Here is a 21,757-nt window from a genome sequence, read left to right as displayed (position 1 = left end):
ATAATGATTCGGGTCACAGTAGGAAATATTCATTTGTTAAAAAGTAATAATGTTATATTATTATAACACTTCTCACCAACACCGGAGACATGTGACTGGACAGGACAGCCCCCTGAGCCAGTGGGAGAGAGAGGGCTGTCCCCAACCTTGGTCCTTGTCTTCTCATATAAATGAATTTATAGGAGAGACCTTGACTGCGTTGTGAAAAGCCAATTTGTTAAAGCAACTAAAGCATGCACCTTTATTGAAAAAAAAAGCAACAGCAAAGCAAGCAAACCTATACATCTGGCTTATGAAGCACAGATGGGCTCTCAGCTAATCTGAAGAGCAGGCTGGGTAGGGGTCTGAGGCATCATACACTCTCCTGTCAACGGTCCCAAATTCCTCTGCTGACTGTTTTGGTACAGATCAATCCACAAGGTCCCTTTTTGACTTCCCAGGATTCATGAAAAGCACCTGGCAACTTTATTTTGCCAAGCTTCAAGACTGCTGGCTTCTCTGCTTAGAGTGTAAAATTGCCTTTTTTTTCCTTTTCCCTTCCCCCCTCCCTTTCTGCATTCTCTCATCAGGAGTTTTTTTTTGTTTTGTTTTGTTTTTTAATCATTTGCCCTGGTGTCCTTGGCTGGGGAAGAGAATGGCTTGTTAGTTACAAGCTGGCTGCAAATTGCCCACGCTCTTTGGCCTTGTTTTAACTTTCTTATCTCAGTTTCCCTGTTTCTCCTGCCCTGGAAACCTGTAACAGTTTTAGCTGGCTCCAAAGGTCATGTCCATATTTCCTCCTTCCTTTCACCCCTTGCCCTGTCTGCCTAATCCTGTTTCTAACTCCTCTCAATAATAAATGAGGAAAGCTTAAGCAATTGGAGGGAAATAAAAACACAGTACCTATGATTTTAATAATATTTGATTCTGATGTATTTCTCTTTCTTTAGAGATATATTTGAATATTACATCCTTCCAAATGCCAAGTTTAAGAAACCCAAAACACTAATTCTGAAGAACACATGCAGTCCTATGTTCATTGCAGCATTATTTATAGCCAAGATATGGAAGCCACCAAGTGCCCATCGGTAGATGAGTTGATTAAAAATAGTGGTACATATATACAATGGAAAATTACTTGGCTATAAAAAAGAATGAAATATTTTCATATGTGATGGCTGGATGTAGAAGGTATCATGATAAGCAAAATAAGTCAGACAGAGAAAGACAAATGCCACATGATTTCATTTATATGTAGGAACTAAAGAAGAAAATGAGCTAATAAACAAAATAGAAACTGACTCATAGATACAGAGGATTAACTAATGATTGCCAGAGGGAAGAGGCATTGGGGGACCAGGAAAAAAAGGTGAAGAAATTAAGAAGTAAAAACTGGTAGTTACAAAATAGTCATAGGGATGTAAAGTACAGTATACGTAACATAATCAATAATATTGTAATAGCTATGTATGATGCAGGTGGTTACTTGAAACATTGGGGGGATCACTTTGTAAAGGATATGATTATCTAACTACTATGCTGTACACTTGAAACTAATACAAAATAATATTGAGTAAAAATTCCACAAGATGAAAAAAAAAAAGAAATTAAGGTCTGGGCAGGAGAGATCAGAGATGGGCTATTTGGATTCATTACTACTAACTGAACCTTTCTTCTAAACTCTTCTAATCCTTGATTAATGTCATTGCATTCTGGCTCTTTGCTGTGTGCGGTGATGAAAAAATAGTAATATTAATAAATGCCCAGTAGTATAGAATAGCAGAGTCCTAAATAGATACCTCACAAAATAACCCTGTGAAAAGACAGTTAAGCAAAATAAAATGAAACAAGCAGACCCTATCTAAATATGTCAAGTAATTTTACATTTTGATGCTTATTTTACACAACATATTTTTACTATCAATCTTAAGTCAGCAAACATATTTCAAGACCAGGAAAAGATGATTCAGACCCTGTGTTTCCTCAACTGATGATTCAAGCTTATTGTTTACTCCAAGGACATGGAAGAAAGACAACTTTCATGTGGACTCAAAGGCCGTTTTATCTTTTGACAACCCCTCGTGGGGATCCATCTGGGTCTACAGCTTTAGTGAGTCAGTACCCTTTAGAAAGGAGTACTGGGGATATTACTTCATTTCACATAAAATAGCACTTGTCAGACACTAGCTCCTGTGACATTAAAAAAAATTGATTTATAGATGGAGAGTTTCTCTAAAATGTAGCTTTCCTTTATTTCTCACACGAGGGTTTTGACTCCAACCATTTCCTTATATTTGAAAGTTCGTAATGCTTACCTTATCTTTACCGAATGTAAAATTTTACTTATAGACTCTCTGATTTTCCTTTTCAAGTATTAAATTAAATCATAATTTATTAATATTTTGATATAAACATGCTTTATCAGTCCTCAAAAATAGAACGTACAGTAAATTTAAACAACCTAGCATGTTCTCCAAGATAACGTGTTCTACTATGTCCCAAAAGTCTCTCAATTATAGCACTGTAGAGAGTTTCAATCCATATTTATTTACTTCCATATTACTTCCTTTACAACCTTCAATATTCCTTCTGCAGCTGTTTATATTCTTGAAAGTACCCGTAAATGGACTCACTGGACATTTCCCACTTTCATAATTATCAACACGGGCTTCAGGAACAAGATTGATGAATGACTTAGTATGTAACAACTGCTAACATGGCAGCTTCTTGAGAATGCCCCTACAGACAACGGTAATAAATACAGTTTCCTGGAGTGTAACTGGAAGTGAATCATGTTGGTATATGGACATGTAGAACAACAACTTGAATCCAATGAGTAAATTAGCCAGCATTCGACCTGACACGTAGGGGCACTCAGCAATTGCTATTTGTCTTCCCTTTCCCAAAACAAATGTTTTTCTTTAGGGTTCTCTCCTGATCACAGACAGACATGCTTCAAGAAGGAACATATTCGAGCCACTTTGGAGGATGGATTCAGATGAATACAAAGAGCAGATCTCACACTCTCAAGACATTTCCTGAGATTTTCCTATATGCTATGAATATGTTGAAGCTATGGCTTTATGGTTAATCCATTTTTTTTTCATTAATTACCGCATGGCATAAAATCTTATGCTATATGTGTCTGTCTGTATATATTTCCCTATATCAATAGAGTAGTGTTTTGCATTTTTATGTAATACTTTCAACAATAAAGATTTTTAATGTAATAATATATATTTTTTATAAAAGCCTACTTAATGCTTCTTTGGTATGGTTCTTGTATACTCTGTGTAGGCAGGTGGTATGTGGGCATGTGGCAAGGACTTTAAAGGTAGATAAGGAGCAAAGTTGAAGTAGAACAAGTCTCAAAATATGTTGCAGGATCAATGTATGAAAATGGGTAAACCCCACTGGGTTTCAGTAGTGCAAGTGGAATTTATGGGTTTGAGGGGATGGGGAGAGAGATTTCTTACACTTTCTTACTCCGTTGATTGCTTGGTGGACACACTACCCTGCAGCCATATGTCAATAAAAGCTCCTGGAAAAGTGAGGGTTTTGAGAAATTCCATAATTCAACTTATCCAAGGCCTGACTCCAAGGGTGCTTCCATCAGCAGACACAACTGTGACAGCCCGAAAAGGAACTGCCGATTGCAAATGTTTTTCCAAACACGACTTTGGGTGAAAGGCAGAGACTTTAGAAAAACGGATTAAATGCCTATTACATTCCAGGCACTGTAAAACATCTTATCACTAATCACGAGAATCAGCCTTTGCGGTTGTATCATGAAATCCCTTTTATAGATGAAAGTTGAGGTTGGTTAGCTTGCGTGGCAGGCCCAACATCACACCCCTACCAAATGCCCTTGCAAGGATTTATTGTCAGAGGTGTTTGTTCAAATCCTATGGCTTTTCCACTCATATCTATGAGAAGCCCCTATATTTCCCTGTAGGTTTGGTCAGAGTATTTTGTAAATGCTTTCATTTCTTTTTCTGCAGGAAAAATAAAAAGTTTTTTTTTTATCTTACCTAACAGCACTACTGCCCACATCGAGGTCTTGTGCAGTGACGGCGCCAATGATGGTGCCCACTGGAGTGTCTTCGTACACCTCCATGGTGTACCGCGGCTTGCTGAAGACGGGCGGCTCCTCCACGTCCAGCACGCTGATCTTCACCGTGGCCGTGTCCTTGAAGGGGCCCGCGGAGTGAAACCGGTGGTCCAGGTGAAGGTTGGAGGCTTCCACTTTAAACGTGTACGCCTTCTTCGTTTCGAAATCCAATGGCTGCAAGCGAGGACAAACCACACGTGAGGAGGGGCATTCACAGGATGCTCAGAGATGGTGAACTAGGCTTCGGATCATTGGAAAGTGAATACAAATTGCATTGGTTTCAGTATCTCATTGTCCTTGACACTTCATGGGTAAGGGGAGGTTAAGAAAAGCATCGCCCCCTTGTAGAAGACTCTGGGTAACTTGTAACGATAACCAGTTGCATACATTAATAATGACATATATGTGCGCATCCATGCTAGGTAGGGTTTGTTTGTTTTATCTGAGCAGTTAGAACAGCAAAAGAGCAACTCTTAAGGGAAATATTTTCTGCTCTTATGCAATGCTGACACCTAGTGGAATTTAGCAGTAATTAGAACACAAAATTGAAACTGGATAATTAAAGATACTCCTTAGATTCCACTTAAAAACTTGGTATAAGGATATATGTTTCTTCTTCTTGGACTATTTTGCCTATTTTGACAAAAATATAATTTTATATTAAACACTTTTAAATGTGTAGATCTTTTCACTAGAAAAAAGGACTGTGTCAAGATTTACAAAACTTGCACAGTGTTAATTATGAAAATAGTTTTCGTCTTTTGTTTCCTCAGCATTGAACATATAATTGCTAGACACTAGAATTATTAGGCATTGTCAAATATTTTTACCAATAATTAAGGTTTTAAACATATATAATCAAATGAAAGAAAACTGAAATATATTTGGAAGTCATTTGTCACTGATTCTCTATTTTAACTTCTTTACTACTTATATTCACTTTTTTCCTGACTATTAGTTTTATGTTCCCAATAACTAAAAATATTTTATTCTGGAAATATGGTGTTGCTGTGAATTTTATATAAAAACGTTAAGGTCAATGAATCTGACTTCTGACTACCTATGAAAAGTTAAGACAATGTGAAATTAACATTAACTTCAAGATTTACTGGGACCTTTACAACTTTCACTTTCTAAATTAATTCCTTCTAGCATGACTCCTAGGACTTGCTAGACGTGCTAATTGCTGTGTGGACCCATCTGTTCTTTACCTCAGTACACCTTGGGGAAATAAAGGAAGTCTATTTCTCTCTTTCAAGGACAAGATTGTTGTTTTATGTGTTTTCTCTAAGGATGGAAAAAGAAAATCTAAAAATGACTGTGAAATCTTCAAAAACTATCACAGTTCCATGAAGGTTATTATAGCAAAACAGTAATTCCTCTTGGACTTGACATAGTTTTTTTCACAGTAATTTTTATTCAGAGGGATCTGTTTACTTTTCCTCTAATTATTCCTTTTGTTTTATTTTATTCATCCATTTCTTATTCATATTTTTATCTGCTTTATATTTAATGCTTTCTTTTACTTTTTAAAATATTTTTAGTTGCTCATCTCATAACTATTTACATATAATATCCATTTTCTTCCATTTCCATCTCTTTCCTGTTAGGGGGTCTATATTTATCATGAAGCCAATAAAAGTAAGGAATGTCGTACTCACATGCCATGGTTGATATTATAGTTATTGGTTATGTCTTGAAAAAAGTAGAGGAGATAATCCTCTGATGCTTTTGTTTTGATTGGCCAACACCTTGTTTTGTTAAAGGTACCAACTTACGAAACTCATATTTGCAAGACAGATTGCAAAACATTATTCAGGAGAAAAACATGAAACTGCCACAAATACAACCGGAAATGTTTAGCTCAGAATGAAGAAGATCAAAGCAAGACAGGACATATATTTTCACACATTGAAAAGCTATCATGTTAAATATCAGTTAGGCTTATTCTATTAGTCTCTTACAGAATTAATAACAATTTAAGTTATTAAAATGGTAACTTCAGATTTTGAAAATTAAGGTATGTTTAACAAATTAAACCATTCAAACTTAATTAATTTAAAAATATTAAATTAAGTAATAGGTGTCTCCCACATAGCCATCTTGAAGACAGTAAGATACAATGACAATTAAGGTTTGCTCTCTCTTTGTAGTCAACAAACTCAGAGAGAAACATGTTATTTTGTTTAAAGAATGAGTTGTTAGAAGAAGTACTAAGTACCATGTCATTTGAAGTGTTCAGGGGAAATCTGATGAGTGAAGAGATATCTGAGACAGACGGATGTATATGATAGAGTACTAGCTAATCCAAAGTAAAGAACATAGGAAAGTATATTTGTTTTTGTTCGCTCTATATGGTCAGTGAATGTTAAACAATATTATTTTTCTACTATAATGATCCCAACTTCTAGGCGAAGTCTATTTTGACTTTATCACCTTGAGTTCTTGCCTAGAAATTATTTTGAGTTGCCCTGGCTTCTACTCCCTTTTTTATGTCCTAGAATTAACTTTTATCCTAGAATGCAGGAGTTAGTACCAATTGTTCCTCATTTCACTCTCTACTTTCTCCTGGAGATTGAAATACCTCTGATTATCTATATGATTAGGCAATTTTTTTCCAGCTAAGACCTCAGTTTTATTTACCGATTTGTTTAAAATTCCACAGCTATCTGATGGATTTGACTCTTCACTTTAATATATTTTATTGATTTCAGAGAGGGAGGAAAAAGGGAAGAGAGATAGAAACATCATTGATGAGAGAGAATCATTGATCAGCTGCCGCCTATACATCCCCTACTGGGGGTTGTTGAGTCCACAACCCAGGCATGTGCTGTGACCTGAGTGTGGGAAGGAATGGAACTGTTGTGACCTCCAGGTTCATAGGTCGATGCTCATCCACTGAGCCACAACTGCCAGGCTTGACTCTCCACTTTAAAGTGCATTTCAAGCCTAGAAATGAAGGGAGAATTCTCACACCTTTCATACATTTTTTAAGGAAATCAGACATAACCTATGCCTTTTAAGATCTCTTTACTTGTCACAGCAGGCAAACACTTGGTGGTCAGGGAGATATACAGTGAGATGAAAGAACCTTTCTGTACATACATATTTTTATTTATTTTTTTTCAACTGAACACTGATATCCTGCAATGATCAAAGAACTAGAGAAAATTATAGAAGAAATGTTACAATAATATCCTAGAAGGCCTTACTTCTTCATGACCCTAACCCTTAGGCAATGCCACTTTTTAAAAACTGCGTAGTTCGGAAAGACAAATAACACTGATCTCTCTCTAGGTGACTTTATCCAACACATATCACTGACTACCCTACACTTTTTTTGTGGAGGGAGACATGAGGTGATGTCAAGGAATGAAATTCATCTACTTTACAATCAACAAAAACTCTGATGTTTGAAATAAAAATAGAACAGCCTGGATTTCATTCGCTAGAAAAAAAAAATTATATGACAGAACTCTATAATTATAAAGGTGAGCTAATTTACTCAATGTCAAATACAAGAGAATAACTTCCCGAGTTCTTCCAGAACTCATCATGTTTCTAGACAATGTTGAGTGGAAATGCATAGCTAGAGTTATATTTTGAGGAATTGAAAAAACAGAGGCATTGGTAGACAGAATTCTAAGATATCCATAAGATCCCTGTCCCAATGACCTGTACTTTTGTATAATCCCCTGTCCTTGAATGTGCAAGAGGCCTGTGAATTGAATGGGATATCACCCCATGAATTTGCTGTTTTATGGAAAAAATAATTATGCAAATATAATTAAGATTCTTACTGGATGTTAAGTTAATTAAAAGGGAGACTTTACTTGAAAGCTCTGATGTAATCATGTGAACTTATAAAGAAAGACACACTACAGGTGATTTTCTTGGGCCTTGAGTAACCTGGCAACTGTTTAAGGGGTGCCTATAGGAAAAGAGAGTGAACTTTGACCAATAGCTAGCAAAAACATAGGGACTTCAGTCTTAAAGCCACAAAGAAAAGAAGCTATCAACCAGTTGGATGAAGGTAAGGTATAAAGCTCAGAGAATAGCCATGGCAGTGGTGGAAAGGAGTAATGAGGAGGGATGTAACTTAATCCATGAAAGAAATATTAACCCTAGTCAGGAGAAATCAGTGGCTGGGCTTCATGTTTTACTTTGCAAGGGGAGGCCAATGGCAATGGAAGCAGCATAAGCAAAACCCTTGATTTCTGGTTTAAGGAACTGGAGCGGAGGTGGGGCCTTATCCAGGGAGAAGAAAACATAAGCAGGTGTGCTTGTGTTGGGAGAAGAGAGGGAATTCAGCTTTAGCCATTTTGAGTTTGAAAAGACTATGAAACACACAGAAATGTCTATAAGGCAGCAACCAATCTGCCTCATGTCAATTTGGGGCTAATTAAGAGTTGATGAGACTGAATGAGGGAGTTAGGCAGATGCTAAAAAAAAAAAAATGGATGAAGACAAAACTTTGCAAAAACAAGAACATATTGTTTGCAGAAACAAAAAAACACTTAATTTTCTTTGAAATTCTGCATGACAGACTAGCTAAATAGAACAGTATTTGAAATTTAAATTCAGGTGTATATTTGCCTATATAAAAAATTAACCACATGATGGTGCTCTGCTACCAAATCATGTGAACTCACTTCCTTGCCATTTAAGACTACAGAAAGACATGAGTTTTAGAGACTGACAGGCATAAGTAAAATATAAATGTCCAATGGGATCAGTTGTGAACTTAACCTACCTATTAGAGTCCTGGTGAAGAATGAAGTGTTTTATCTCTTATGTTTTTATTTGTTTGTTTGTTTGTTAAATATATTTTTATTGATTTCAGAGAGGAAGGGAGATAGAGAGATAGAAACATCAATGATGAGAGAGAATCATTGACCAGCTGCCTCCTCCACGACCTACAATGGGAATAGAGCCCACAACCCTGGCATGTGACCTGACCGGGAATTGAAACTTGACCTCCTGGTTTATGGGTTGACACTCAACCACTGAGCCACACTGGCCTGGCTTATCTCATGTTTTTAAGAAAAAATAAAATAATTCTTCGTTGTATTCAATGGGATCACAGCTATGTTTATGTGAAATGAAATAACAAGTAACATCAAGATAATAAGGATTGTTTTTTTATTTCCTAAATGTTTTATTTATTTTAAAATAAAGAGGCTATTATTTCAGCATTCTTTATCTTAAACATGATATCATTACTTATTAGTTCCCAATAAATACTTTTTGTAGCAGTGATATGGAGCTATTTGAGAAATCACACAAGATATTGATTTGTCCTTTTATATAATTTAAGTATTCATCCCATTATTTAATTGCCTCAATTTCTTAATCAGTAACAAGAAAACCTCACTGCTTGTCTCTGCTTCAGTTTCACCCTAATAAAGAAGCCTTTTCTGACCATTATGAGATTGCCAACACCCTCCATTATGCTGGTTATCCCTTCACCCTGCTTTATGTTTTTCAAACTTGAATTTAGCACTGTTGACAGTGCTTTTTAATTTGTTTATTGTTCTCACTTCGTCCACTCCTCCAGTAGTAGAGCTTGCCCACATCAGGATTCCTCCACTATGATATCAACGCTCACCAACATTGTGTGAGTTAGATATTTGTATTCTCAGAAAAGTCATAAAAGGGGCAAGACCAAGCCTGGTAGGGATAAAGTTTACATCTACATCCTATTTTTACATTAATTTTTAAATCTACAATTGTTACAATAAAAATTGAAAATCAAGTAAACTCTGGTAGACTTTTTAATGATTTAATCAAACTAATAGGCCTGATTGTTTCAACAAAAATATATACCTGTTGAATCACAGAAAAAAAGTGCAAGTGGGAGTGAATGCTTTATAAACAACTGGTCTTTTTTTATTTGAAATATTGCTAACTGAAGGAAAATTAAAATTGCTGTCATTCTCAAGTTTTAGTCTTTCTGTTCTTTAATTATTATTGGGTAGTCAACTGTCTGAAAACTTGTCTATGTACCTTTTTTAATTTGATGATGCCTTCTTGTGTATCCTCATCTGTGACGATGTCAAACAAATTTCCCCCATCTCCTGGAACAATATTGTATTCAATTTCTGCATTTTGTCCAAAGTCAGGATCCACAGCTCTTATTCTTCCAATAGCTGAGCCAATAGGAGAAGATTCAGGAACTTTCAGATGGAAGATGCCTGATGGGACATATAGAAATTGTGTTGACAGTAGAGTTAGTAAAGTATGTAATAAGATTCCTAGGCTGGAAAAATATACTCTATAGGATTTATTTATAGAAAGTAAATCGCATTTAAAGCATATTTTTAAAAAATGAAAGGCAATAAGTTGTCAAGTTAAGGATTATAATTAGGAGTAATTGATCCTTTCCTAGAGTTTTAATTGGGTATTATAAATAGTAGTGTGTGTTAAATTAAAGTTAGTGTGAGGAAATATTTTATATATTAACAGCATCAGAGAGTAACTAATATTAATGTGAAGGTGGTAATATCCATGAAACTAAATTGGAATTAATACAAAAGAATGCAGAATATATATATATATATATATATATATATATATATATATATATATATACACATATACATATACATATATATATAACATAGATAATAGAAGATAGACATATATTTAATATTTATAGAAAATAAAGGTTATGTTTTCTAGAATAAATAAATATGAAATGTATATAAAATAATATAAATATATAATTAGCTAGACTACTTACTCAATTAGGATAAATCATTAAACTAAAAATGACATGTAAAACAATTATACATCTAGGTAACTGCATTCCACATTTTAATCTATGATGGAATTAAGTACAATATAGACTAATATTCAACTTATGTTTAGTAAATTTGTACTGAGTATCCTGCTAGTCACTTTTACAAACTTAAAATTAGGATCATAAAGTTCTAGCTCCCATATTTAACATTAAAAAAAAAATAAAATGCTTATATTTTCACCAGCAGGTGGAGCACTGACATTACAATTAACTTCATACTGAGTCAGAAAACCTAGAAAAATCCCTACCTATATAAAAGATACCAGAATCATAAAAAATTATAATATCCCACAGAAATGAAAACATGTACATTGTTTAAAAGACTTTTCAAAATTTTGTAAGATATAACATGAATAAAAAATATAGTATAAGCTATTTCACTGACATCTTATCAAAGTAGATATTAATGATTTAAATAGCAGTCTGTTCAAATCAAAATAAGGGAAAAAAAATCAACAGTTTATGGAGAGTCTGCCAAATAGTTTCTTTTTTTTCTTTCCAATTATTTTTATTGGCCTCATAGTTCTTTCACAATAAGTTTCAATATTTGGTCATTTCACTGGACCTGGTAGCCCTTAAAATTTGGCATCTGCCCTTCCCCTCAAAAAAAGATACCCAACAGTTGCTCCTACAATGTTAAAATTAGCATTATTTTTCCAATGGACATAACCTCAGTGGAGCATACAATATATTTAGTCTCAAGAGAGCTAAATACTTACCTAAAACTTCTTTGGTTCCATGTAAAGGACAGAAAGTACATTTTACCATTTTGCAGTGATAAAAAATACTTGTTTAACTAACTAATTAATTTAATAATTATTTAATAGTATTCCAGCCTCCAGAGAATATATGAAGAACAAATTTAAGAAATAAACAAAAAAGTATAAATAAATAAAAATACTCCAAGTGGCAATGATAAAGTTATTATAAACATTATAAAATAATTTTGATTTAAGAAGTCAAACTAGCCACTTCTCATAGGCTAGACTTATATTTTATTAGGTTTTATTCCCTAAACACTTAATACAGTGGCTGTCATCTAGAGACACTCAGTGTCTGAGGATTAAAGTAGGGTCTGAACTTGAGTCAACCATCATCGCAAAGAGAAAGAATAAAATCACATTTTACATTGTCTACAGGAAGACTGAAGGTAGATATTCAAAGGGAATTTTTCTGAGTTTAAATAACCATGATTACATAAGTAATAACTCATGGGACTTTTGCAACCAACTTTCTATCGAGTGTAGGTGTTTCCAATGGCCATATTAAACCCTGATCCTAGTGAAGCACTCCTGGGATATTCGCAAATGTGAGGATGCCTGAAATCCTGTCTAATGTTCCAAGGAAGTTTGTGACACCATTATTTTAAGTTATACTAAACTTCTCAGGGATAAATTCCAAATAGAAAAGACTAGGTATAAATATGTGCGCTATTTTTGTTATCCCTTTTACTTCCTTTTTTTTAAATTGACTTCAGAGAGGAATGGAGAGACACAGAGAGATAGAAACATCAATGATGAGTGAGAGTCATTGATTGGCTGCCTCCTGCACGTCCTACACTGGGGATGGAGCCCACAAACCAGGCGTGTGCCCTGACCTACAATTGAACCATAACCTCCGGTTTCTTAGGTCTATGCTCAACCACTGAGCAACACTGGCTGGGCCTTCTTTTCTTAATGTCTATTAAATAGAAATATGGTTTATCAAAAAGATCCCCATATTCTTTGCCTCTCAGTTTGTGATGGTGATAAAGAACCTGAAGAAACACTAAAAACCTTGAATCTATAGTATGAATTGTCATGGTCTAACATTAATACTTGTTAGGGAAAGACTTAAATTTTTCCTAGTAAAATGGAGCAATTGAGTTCTGTTTTGAATAATGGATTGTAAATCCTCCTCCAACAGGATATATAATTAGGAGGTTATGACGGAATAATTATCAAAGATATAGTTTGCAGGTAGAGAGCTGAGAGAGATAGAGAGCTGTCAAGTCTAATGGTTTCCAGATTTCAAACACAGCCACCAGCAGACCAGGGTAGTGATGGTGATGACCCCCTGGAGTGGGGAAGGGGTGTGGTTGTGGGTGTTGAATTGAATCTCAAGAAAAATATGGGCATCTAACTTTAAAAAATCATGGATATTTCTGCTTACTCTATCTCAGTGGTCGGCAAACTCATTAGTCAACAGAGCCAAGTATCAACAGTACAACAATAGAAATTTCTTTTGAGAGCCAAATTTTTTTAACTTAAACTTCTTCTAACACCACTTCTTCAAAATAGACTCGCCCAGGCCGTGGTATTTTGTGGAAGAGCCACACTCAAGGGGCCAAAGAGCCTCAGTTTGCCGACCACGGCTCTATCTGATCAAGGGAAGAATTTCACGTTACATGTTAGGTTTGTGAGTTAGCTTTCCATGTGAACATTTAAAAGCAAAAATACAAGAATGAAAAGTCAAGGGAGATAATCTTGTCTGGTGTCATCACTTAGGAATTATGGTTAGTGCAGGTGAAGAGTTCACCCAGAATCGAGAGCCTCCAATGTCAGAAGAATTTTTAAAACTCCGAAAGGTGACCAGAAGAACATCAGATAATGCACATTATAGGTGAAAGAGTGTCCCACCTTCCCAAGACAATATGCTGAGATATGAACTTGATGTTTTGCAAAAGCACATTTTATAAGGCCAATAACAATAAATGTGAAGACAACTATTTCTTTTGGTCCTCTATCACTATAAGTTTAGCAGCAGTTTTTTGTTTTGTTTTGTTTTGTTTTAAGTTGCGAGCATACAATATGCCTGAAAATTTCATAATGGCATTGGAAAGCTTATAAATTGAAGTGGTAGCATTGTCCAAGTAAATTTTGATTCCATAGTATTCCAATAACATGCCCTACCAAAATTAAGATATAAGAGAAGTAAAACAGTGATTCAACACCTACAGCTTTTACATGCATTGAGGTTTTAGTGTACATAAGACACACATATACAGAGCACTGTACTTTCTGTTCTTTACATAACAGAAATACATTTCAGGAAGGTGGAAGACACATTTATTAAGATAAGAATTTCTCAATAAAATATTGTAGTTGATAAAACATCTACAGAATATGGAACAAGGCAGAGAAACTATGCATTAGTCATGTCAGATTGTTTAGGTTCTGTCGTTTTATTTCCGATGACTTGACATTTTATCATTTCTAGAAACTCAACAGCAATAAAGCCGGGGTCATTCAGATTAATTCAAAACCGAAGTAATCTTCCCCTGTGCCAAAGTCGGGCCACTTATGATGTACTATGTAATTACACTGCCAACATCTTCTGGGCGCCCTACTTTTGACGCATATGAAATATCTTAATGGCGCTACCTGTACAACACACATTAAGAAATAAAGCAGGTGACAAGCAATTGTTCACAGGCTCAATCAAAATGTGTACTTACATATTCATCAAATATTCATGCTATGCTTAACAAAATAACCCTGTTCCTGTGGAGAAGGAGAAAATTGCATGTAGTAAACTAAGTTGAAATTTAATAAAGAAATTCTGTACCTTCTTACAAATTCTATTCCATGTTCATTCCAAAGTAAAGGTATCTGTGACTCAGTTATAGGCTAAGTAAGTATCCTCTCAGTATTCATGCTATTTAAAAAATTACACTTTGACTATTATGACTCACTGTGCGTGTGTGTGTGTGTGTGTGTGTGTGTGTGTGCATATCAAGTGCATTCATGGATACCTAAGGACAAAATATATATGTTATCTTCCCCCTTTTTTCCTTTGAAGAAATTTTAAAGTATTGATAAAAACACAAAAATAGATATATTTACTTAACAAAATATAAAGTAATGTTATAATTAACTAAGAAATAAAGATTATAGAATCTAAAAAAATAAAGTGAATTATACAGTACTGTGAAAACATTCAGTGGTAAGAATAGCAAATAAAAAGATAAAATAATCTACTACAAATTATCTTTTGACATACATTTTACTTTATGCTTATACTAGTATAGTAACAACTACTCTAAAGTTACTCAAAAGCAATATATGAAAAGTTAATGTTCAACTGCACTTAAAAATTATCTATAAGACACGTAACTAATTTGGAGGTAAATAATATTTAAAAATACTAGAGTCCTGCCCAGCTCGTGTGGCTCAGTGGTTGAGCTTCGACCTATGAAGCAGGAGGTCACAGTTTGATTCCCAGTCAGGGCACATGCCTGGGTTGCAGGCTCGATCCCCAGTGTGCGGTGTGCAGGAGGGAGACAGTCAATGATAATCTCTCTATCTCTCCCTCTCCCTTCCTCTCTGAAATCAATAAAAATGTATTAAAAAAAAAAAAACTAGAGTCCTAGAAGTATTGAAGATTTAATTAGAATTTATTTAAAATTATTAAGAATGTTAAATATTTTTAAGAACTTGAAAATATATATTGAGACCACCCAAATAAACAATTATTTAAAATACACATTTTTATTAAACTTTAGAAAATAAATGCGTATTACTACAAACTGTTGATTCAGTGATTGAATGCAGGCATTAGCTGTTTCTGATAGTGATCCTCCATGTTTGCAAGTGTGTATCTGAGATTTTCCATCTAATTACATAGAAAAAAATGCTGCTTTGTTGATATTTTTGGTTTAATTACTAAAGCAAATATAACATCGCATGACATGATTTCACCTTATCTGAAAAAAAAAATCAGGAAATGAAAGCAAAAAATGTCTTTATGAATAAAAGGAAACTTTGTATAAATGGTATACCTGTTATAGCCTCTTATTAGCTCTTTGTCTTTAGGCAACATATTTAATCTTTTTTTTTTCTAATCTGTAAAACTGGGATACTAATAAGTATAATTTTATTATTATCATTTTTATTATTCCTACCTAACTTGTAGATTTGTGTTTGAAAAGTCCCATGCAATAGTGCACAAAACTCAGTACGTAATATCTAATATTGCTAGTTATTTTTTAAATAGCATTTTTGTAGATAACTCTATATTTATCCTATATAATAAAAGGCCAGTGACCATAAAGGCATAACAACCAGAAGGACTAATTGACCAGTCACTAGGAGGTGAATAGACCACCTCTCGGTCCCTCCCCGCAGCCCACAGGCTCAGATTGCTGGATGGCCAACAGGGAACCTTGGGGAACCGGGATGGGTGGTGGCAGGGCAGGACTGGGGACCAGCGAGCAGGCAGAATGCAGATCTCTTGGTCCCTCCCCTCAGCCTGCAGGCTCTGATAGATCACCAGATGGCGAAGGGGAACCAGGGTGGGTGTTGGCGGTGGGGTGGGACTGGGGACTGGCGATCAGGCGGAATGCAGACCACTTGGTCCCTCTCCTCAGCCTGCAGGCTCCGATAGATTGCCAGATGGCGAAGGGGAACTGGGGTGGGTGTTGGCAGCGGGGTGGGACTGGAGACTGGTGAAAGGGCCAAAGATGGCCCTGATCACAGGGTAGGCCTAGGGACCCTACCTGCGCACGATTTCGTGTGCTGGGCCTCTAGTATTATAATATTTTCCTATAGGAATGACAATAATCAACAGGAAGCTGCCTATAGAGGCATGAAGATGAAAGAAAGGGAGGTGTTAAAAAGTTGGGAAGAGTGATGCTAATTTTAACTGAAACACTTTCCCATATCTTGAAAATTTCAAGAATAAAAATATATTGGTGGTTGAAGAACATGTTATACCTTCCATTTACTGAAAAGCCTGTAGCTTTGTGTGTTTTCAATAAGCCTGAATTAAAATAATAGAAAAATAATCCACAAGGAAGAACTAGTCTGATTTGTAAAAAGTTGGATTCAAGCTGTATTTTAGTCAAGCATACTAAACATAAGTGAATGGAATGTCTCAGTAATGGCAGAGAACTCCATTCCAGCTCATGGAATGAATCTGAGATGAGCAAATCTGTGGAAGTGTCAAGTATTTGCATCAAGAGTTTTACTGTATTGGCTAAATCACTTCACCTTTATAAAGGTTATAATTGCCCTGACTAGATTTTAATTAAACATGTACATGAATATGAATTACCATGTGCACAATCTTCAGCATATTAATGGATTAAGTTCTATAAATTCTATTTAATGATAGCAATATTTCTTTCCTCAGAGCAATGAGAAATTATATCCAAACTATTAAATTCTGAGCTGCTAAACACAACACAAAATTTTAGGGCTAGATATTGCCTTGATCTTTTTAGATTCTTTGGATAGTAGATTAATTGTTAAATATTCCAATAATTCAGATGACTCATATTTGATTAAACTACAATGTTTAATAGCCTCCTCCATGGAATGATAAAGAAAAACCAACCAAACAAACAAAAAAGATTGTGTTTGTTCTGATGGCATTTCTAGTCTAGTGGAGGAGTGTAATGTGATCTAAAATAAGAAATATTTATATTAGGTCTTCCTCAGTCCCTGATTTTTGGCACAGAGTTCCTAAAACCCGATGAGAGCTAGAAAGGTTCCTTTAGTTATGTTAATAAGGTGGCTTTTATATCATACATAAGGATGAGGACTGGTTGCAAAGAGACCCCATCCTTTTATAAAAAGGAAGGGGTTCAGCCCGGCGTTGCTCCTTGATTGAGCATAGACCTCTGAGCCGAAACCTGCAACCTGGCCATGTGCCCTGACCTGGAATCGAACTGTGATCTCATGGCTAGGCCTAGGGACCCTACCTGCACACAATTTTGTGCACTGGGCCTCTAGTATTATAATGTTTTCCTATAGGAATGACAATAATCAACAGGAAGCTGCCTATAGAGGCATGAAGGTGAAAGAAAGGGAGGTGTTAAAAAGTTGGGAACAGTGATGCTAATTTTAACTGAAACACTTTCCCATATCTTGGAAATTGAAAATTTCAAGAATAAAAATATATTGGTGGTTGAAGAACATGTTATACCTTCTATTTACTGAAAAGCCTGTAGCTTTGTGTGTTTTCAATAAGCCTGAATTAAAGTAATAGAAAAATAATCTATTTTTCTATTACTTTAATTGAGGTCAACACTCAACCACTGAGCCATGCCAGCTAGGCTGAGGAATCAATTTTGATCACTAACCTCAAATGCACCTTTAAAATTGGCTACAGCTTGGCAAGAGTGGCTCAGTGGTTGAGCACCTACCTACGAACCAGGAGGTCACAATTTGATTCCTGGGCTGTGGCTCCACACCCAGTGGGGGGCATGCAGGAGGCAGCCAATCAATGATTCTTTCTCAATGATTCTATCTCTCTCCCTCTCCCTTCCTCTCTGAAATAATATGCACACACACACACACACACACATATATATATATATATATATATATATATATATATATATATGCTGCAAAATATGCAAACTAGTGAAGGTAATCATTTCATCACAACTCTTAAAGTGACCAACTCTACCCAAACCTCTGTTTTACAATTTTTACTATTTCATTTCTCTTCTTTGTTTCATATTTCACAGGAAAATATAATCATAGCAGATAGAAGATAGCTCAGCGTTCTGAACCTTCAAACCATCTCACATGTGTTACTGCAGTTTACAAAAGCACAGCATGCAAATGTAATAAAAATGTGCTTTTCTTTGTCTCCTACTGCTCTTTAAACTTTCTTCACTGACAGTAAGCTTTATCTTTTTTGCCAATTATTAAATAACTAGAGGCCCAGTGCAGGAAATTAGTGCACGGGGTGGGGGGTCCCCTCAGCCCAGCCTGCACCCTCTTCAATCCGGGACCCCTCGGGGATGTCCAACTGCTGTCAAACCGGCAGTCGGACATCCCTCTCGCAATCCTGTACTGCTGGTTCCTAATCGCTCACCTGCCTGATTGCCTGATCACCCCTAACTGCCTCTGCGTGCTGGCCTGATTGCCCCTCACTCCCCCCCCACCCCCGCCGCCAGCCTGGTTGCCCCTAACTGCTCCCCCTGCTGGCCTGATTGCCCCTAATGGTCTCTGCCTGTCGGCCTGATCGCTTCCAACTACCCCCCTCCACTGCCAGCCTGGTTGCTCCACACAGCCTGCTGCTCAGTCGTTTGGTTGTCCCTCACTAACCCCCCTGCGGGCCTGGTCTCCCCACGCGGCCTGCTGCTCGGTTGTTTGGTTGTCCCTCACTAACAACCCTGCCGGCCTGGTCACCCCATGCAGCCTGTTCAGTCATCTGCTTGGTTGTGATGGTCGCTTAGGCTTTTATATAGATAGATAGACAGTCTGATGTTCAATTTAATTTCCCCAAATCTTGGAATTGTCCAGTCTATCGTAGTAATCAGTATTTCAATCCTCACACAAAAGTAAGACAATTCCTGTCTACTACCAATCTCCAAGCCAAACTGGGCCAATAGCAGATGGAATTGGGGTATGAGTGTCTTGGCAGGCTTTCCTCTGTCTCATCCTTTGCTTGCCAGGGTGTTGTTGCCTAACCATAGGAAGCAGCAAAGCTAGGGGCCTGGGCTGTTCTTACTTTAGTGGATAGTTTTTGTCTCTCTGGTACTGACTCTTCCTGGTGGCATTTTTGAGGGCTCTTGAAAGCTTTTCCTACTGCAGACCCTGACAAAGGCATTCCCTCTACTTTGATATAATGTTCTCCTTAAGCTCTGCATCCCCAAGCCATTCAATCCACACACAGAGTCTCACAGGAAAATCTCTTCACCAGGTCTTAAAATGACTCAGGGCTGGTTTTCCTTTCTGCTTACATATTTCTAACTCCTTCGTCTTTTGTTGGCTGTTATTACTTTCCCGAAAGAAAACCTGTTCTTCTGTATTGCTCTTTCTCAAAACACGTTAGCATTTTTAAGCATGAGGCAGGCATCAGTCCATGAATTTTACCCATGTTTTGGGAGAGTGCATTGGACTTTATTATTGGTCCATGTTGAAGGGAAGGCTTCCCTCTCCAGACCTGAGAGGCGAGAGAAGGGCAGCCCTAATTCTTACTTTTACCAGATAAGGATTCAGCATGGCTTCTCCAAAGAAATCTTTCACACAAAGTTTCCCTCCATGCCACACCCCATAAAAAGTACTTTAAAAGGAAACAAATAGGGTTGTTGTGATAGATTTTTTTCAAGAGTCTAAAGGGCATCCTGACATTTCAATTGAAAATTCAGTTTTATTCTGGGGCCACCCTTGGCTATGTGGTATCCATTTTATCTTGGCTTCCTGTGGAAAATTCAACATTAATCTATTGTTATACCTGTGTACCTTCCTCCTCCTTCTCTCCAACTTCAACTGAGATGACCCTTTAGTCTGCTTCCTCTTATTAAACTCCAGCAATTTGTAAATATCGCACTACTCACTAAAGAGTCTATCTTCTCTGCATTCAGTACTTTCTTCTCAAACGAGATACTTCCAAATAGTTGCAAGCTGCTCATATTTGCTCGCATTACAAAACTTTTCCATTGTCCCAAAATCTGATCCTAGCCAGCCTCCTGATTTGCTTTTTCTTTTCCAGCAGAACTTCTCCAAAATAGTCATTGTTACCCATTCCTACCAGATAATCACTCCACAAAGCAGCTTTAATCTAGTATTTGAACCAGCCACTCTATTAAAATCAGTTTCCCCTGAGATCTCCATGACAACCTTGTCCATAAACCCAGGACAACTTTTTTAGTTGAATTCATTATAAGCAGCATTGAATACTCATGTGCATTCCATCTTTCCTGAAACACATTGCTCCTTAAAATCCGTGACACTCTATCTTTCTGGTTTTCTTCCAACCACATCTTTCTTCTTCTTAGCTTCCTTTGTTGGTGTTCTCAAAGAGAATCTGGATAAGTAATTCTAAAATTTGGCTGCATATTGGAATGATGTAGAAAGTTTAAAATAAAAGAAATAAAAAGACTGCCCAAGGGATTCTAATTTAATTGTTCTGAGTTTAGACCTGAACAGCAGGATTGACTAAACTGCCTGCTGTTCTGCTTTGCAATCATGATCAGGAACCATTATCTCAGGCTGTTTTATCCAAGCTTTTTTTCTTTCCAAGAGTTTCATCAGTCCCTTGACTTCACTTTTTATATTCGTGCTAAAACTTCTTTATATTTTAATTCCAGCCTATATACATATTTGAGTTTTATACATGACAAAGCATCATCTGATTCCAGTAATTCACCTGGATATCTCCAAGGCATTTCTGCCTGGACATTTTCAAAACTAAGCTCATGGACCTGCTATGCCTCCAGATGAAGACCTTTTTTTAATATTCACTGTCTCCGCAAGTACCATTACAATCTCTCTGTCTCCAAAACTAGAATCCTCTTTTTCATAGCACATTCATAAAAATTGCTGATTGTTTTACCTCTTAAAAATAACTCCAATCTATCCACATACTGCCATTTTAACCATCTGTGCCACCATCATAGATAGATTAAATAACTCACAGTTCTTGTATGCATCCCTGCATTTGCCTGCTAACTGTCTTCCATGTGTCTGCTCTTCCCACCCTCCCCCCACCTGCAGTCTCTTCTGCATGGCAAGGGTAAAGGGGGGCATGTCTGTCACCCTTAGTAGAAATGTCCTTCCTTCTATCATGAAGAGGAATGGTGGAAGAAAATGCATCAACTTTTACAAAATCAACATAAAAGAACTTTTAAACTAGATAGCACTCTTTAAGTAGAATAGGCACAATAAATTACAAGGATAATGGCAATTATTTGTATAGTGCTTTCTATTTTCCAGGAACTTTTCTAAACGATTTCTCTTATAAAGTAATCCCATCCTCATATGAAGACTGTAAGGTAGATACTATTATAATTCTCAATCAGGGATATCCTAGTAAATGTTTAATAATAAGGTCAGAGAGGGAGGGAGGACAGTTGTAACCCCTTCATTTTAGTGTTTATGCCAGTGTGGCATCATTGAACACAGAGTTGGGAGATGAACACAACTGGA

At 36.3% G+C, this 21,757-nt stretch overlaps 1 protein-coding gene across 2 annotated transcripts in view; it reads right to left on the bottom strand.

Annotated features, from left to right (window-relative positions):
- The window catches only part of CDH12 (cadherin 12), a gene marked incomplete at both ends in the record, with an annotated part of 182,429 nt that overhangs the window by 24,427 nt on the left and 136,245 nt on the right, over positions 1-21,757 (bottom strand). For both annotated transcript variants that reach the window (XM_079761392.1, XM_079761393.1), the window contains 2 exons: positions 4,011-4,264; positions 10,097-10,284. In XM_079761392.1, coding sequence (XP_079617518.1) covers positions 4,011-4,264; positions 10,097-10,284 — 442 coding nt within the window. The remainder of the gene's footprint in view (positions 1-4,010; positions 4,265-10,096; positions 10,285-21,757) is intronic.

The sequence above is a fragment of the Cnephaeus nilssonii genome (assembly GCF_951640355.1).
Source record: "Cnephaeus nilssonii genome assembly, chromosome: 2".
In the NCBI taxonomy this organism is placed as follows: domain Eukaryota; kingdom Metazoa; phylum Chordata; class Mammalia; order Chiroptera; family Vespertilionidae; genus Cnephaeus; species Cnephaeus nilssonii.
The sequence above is the reverse complement of the archived record's forward strand: the minus strand, read 5'-3'. Positions and strand labels throughout refer to the sequence as shown.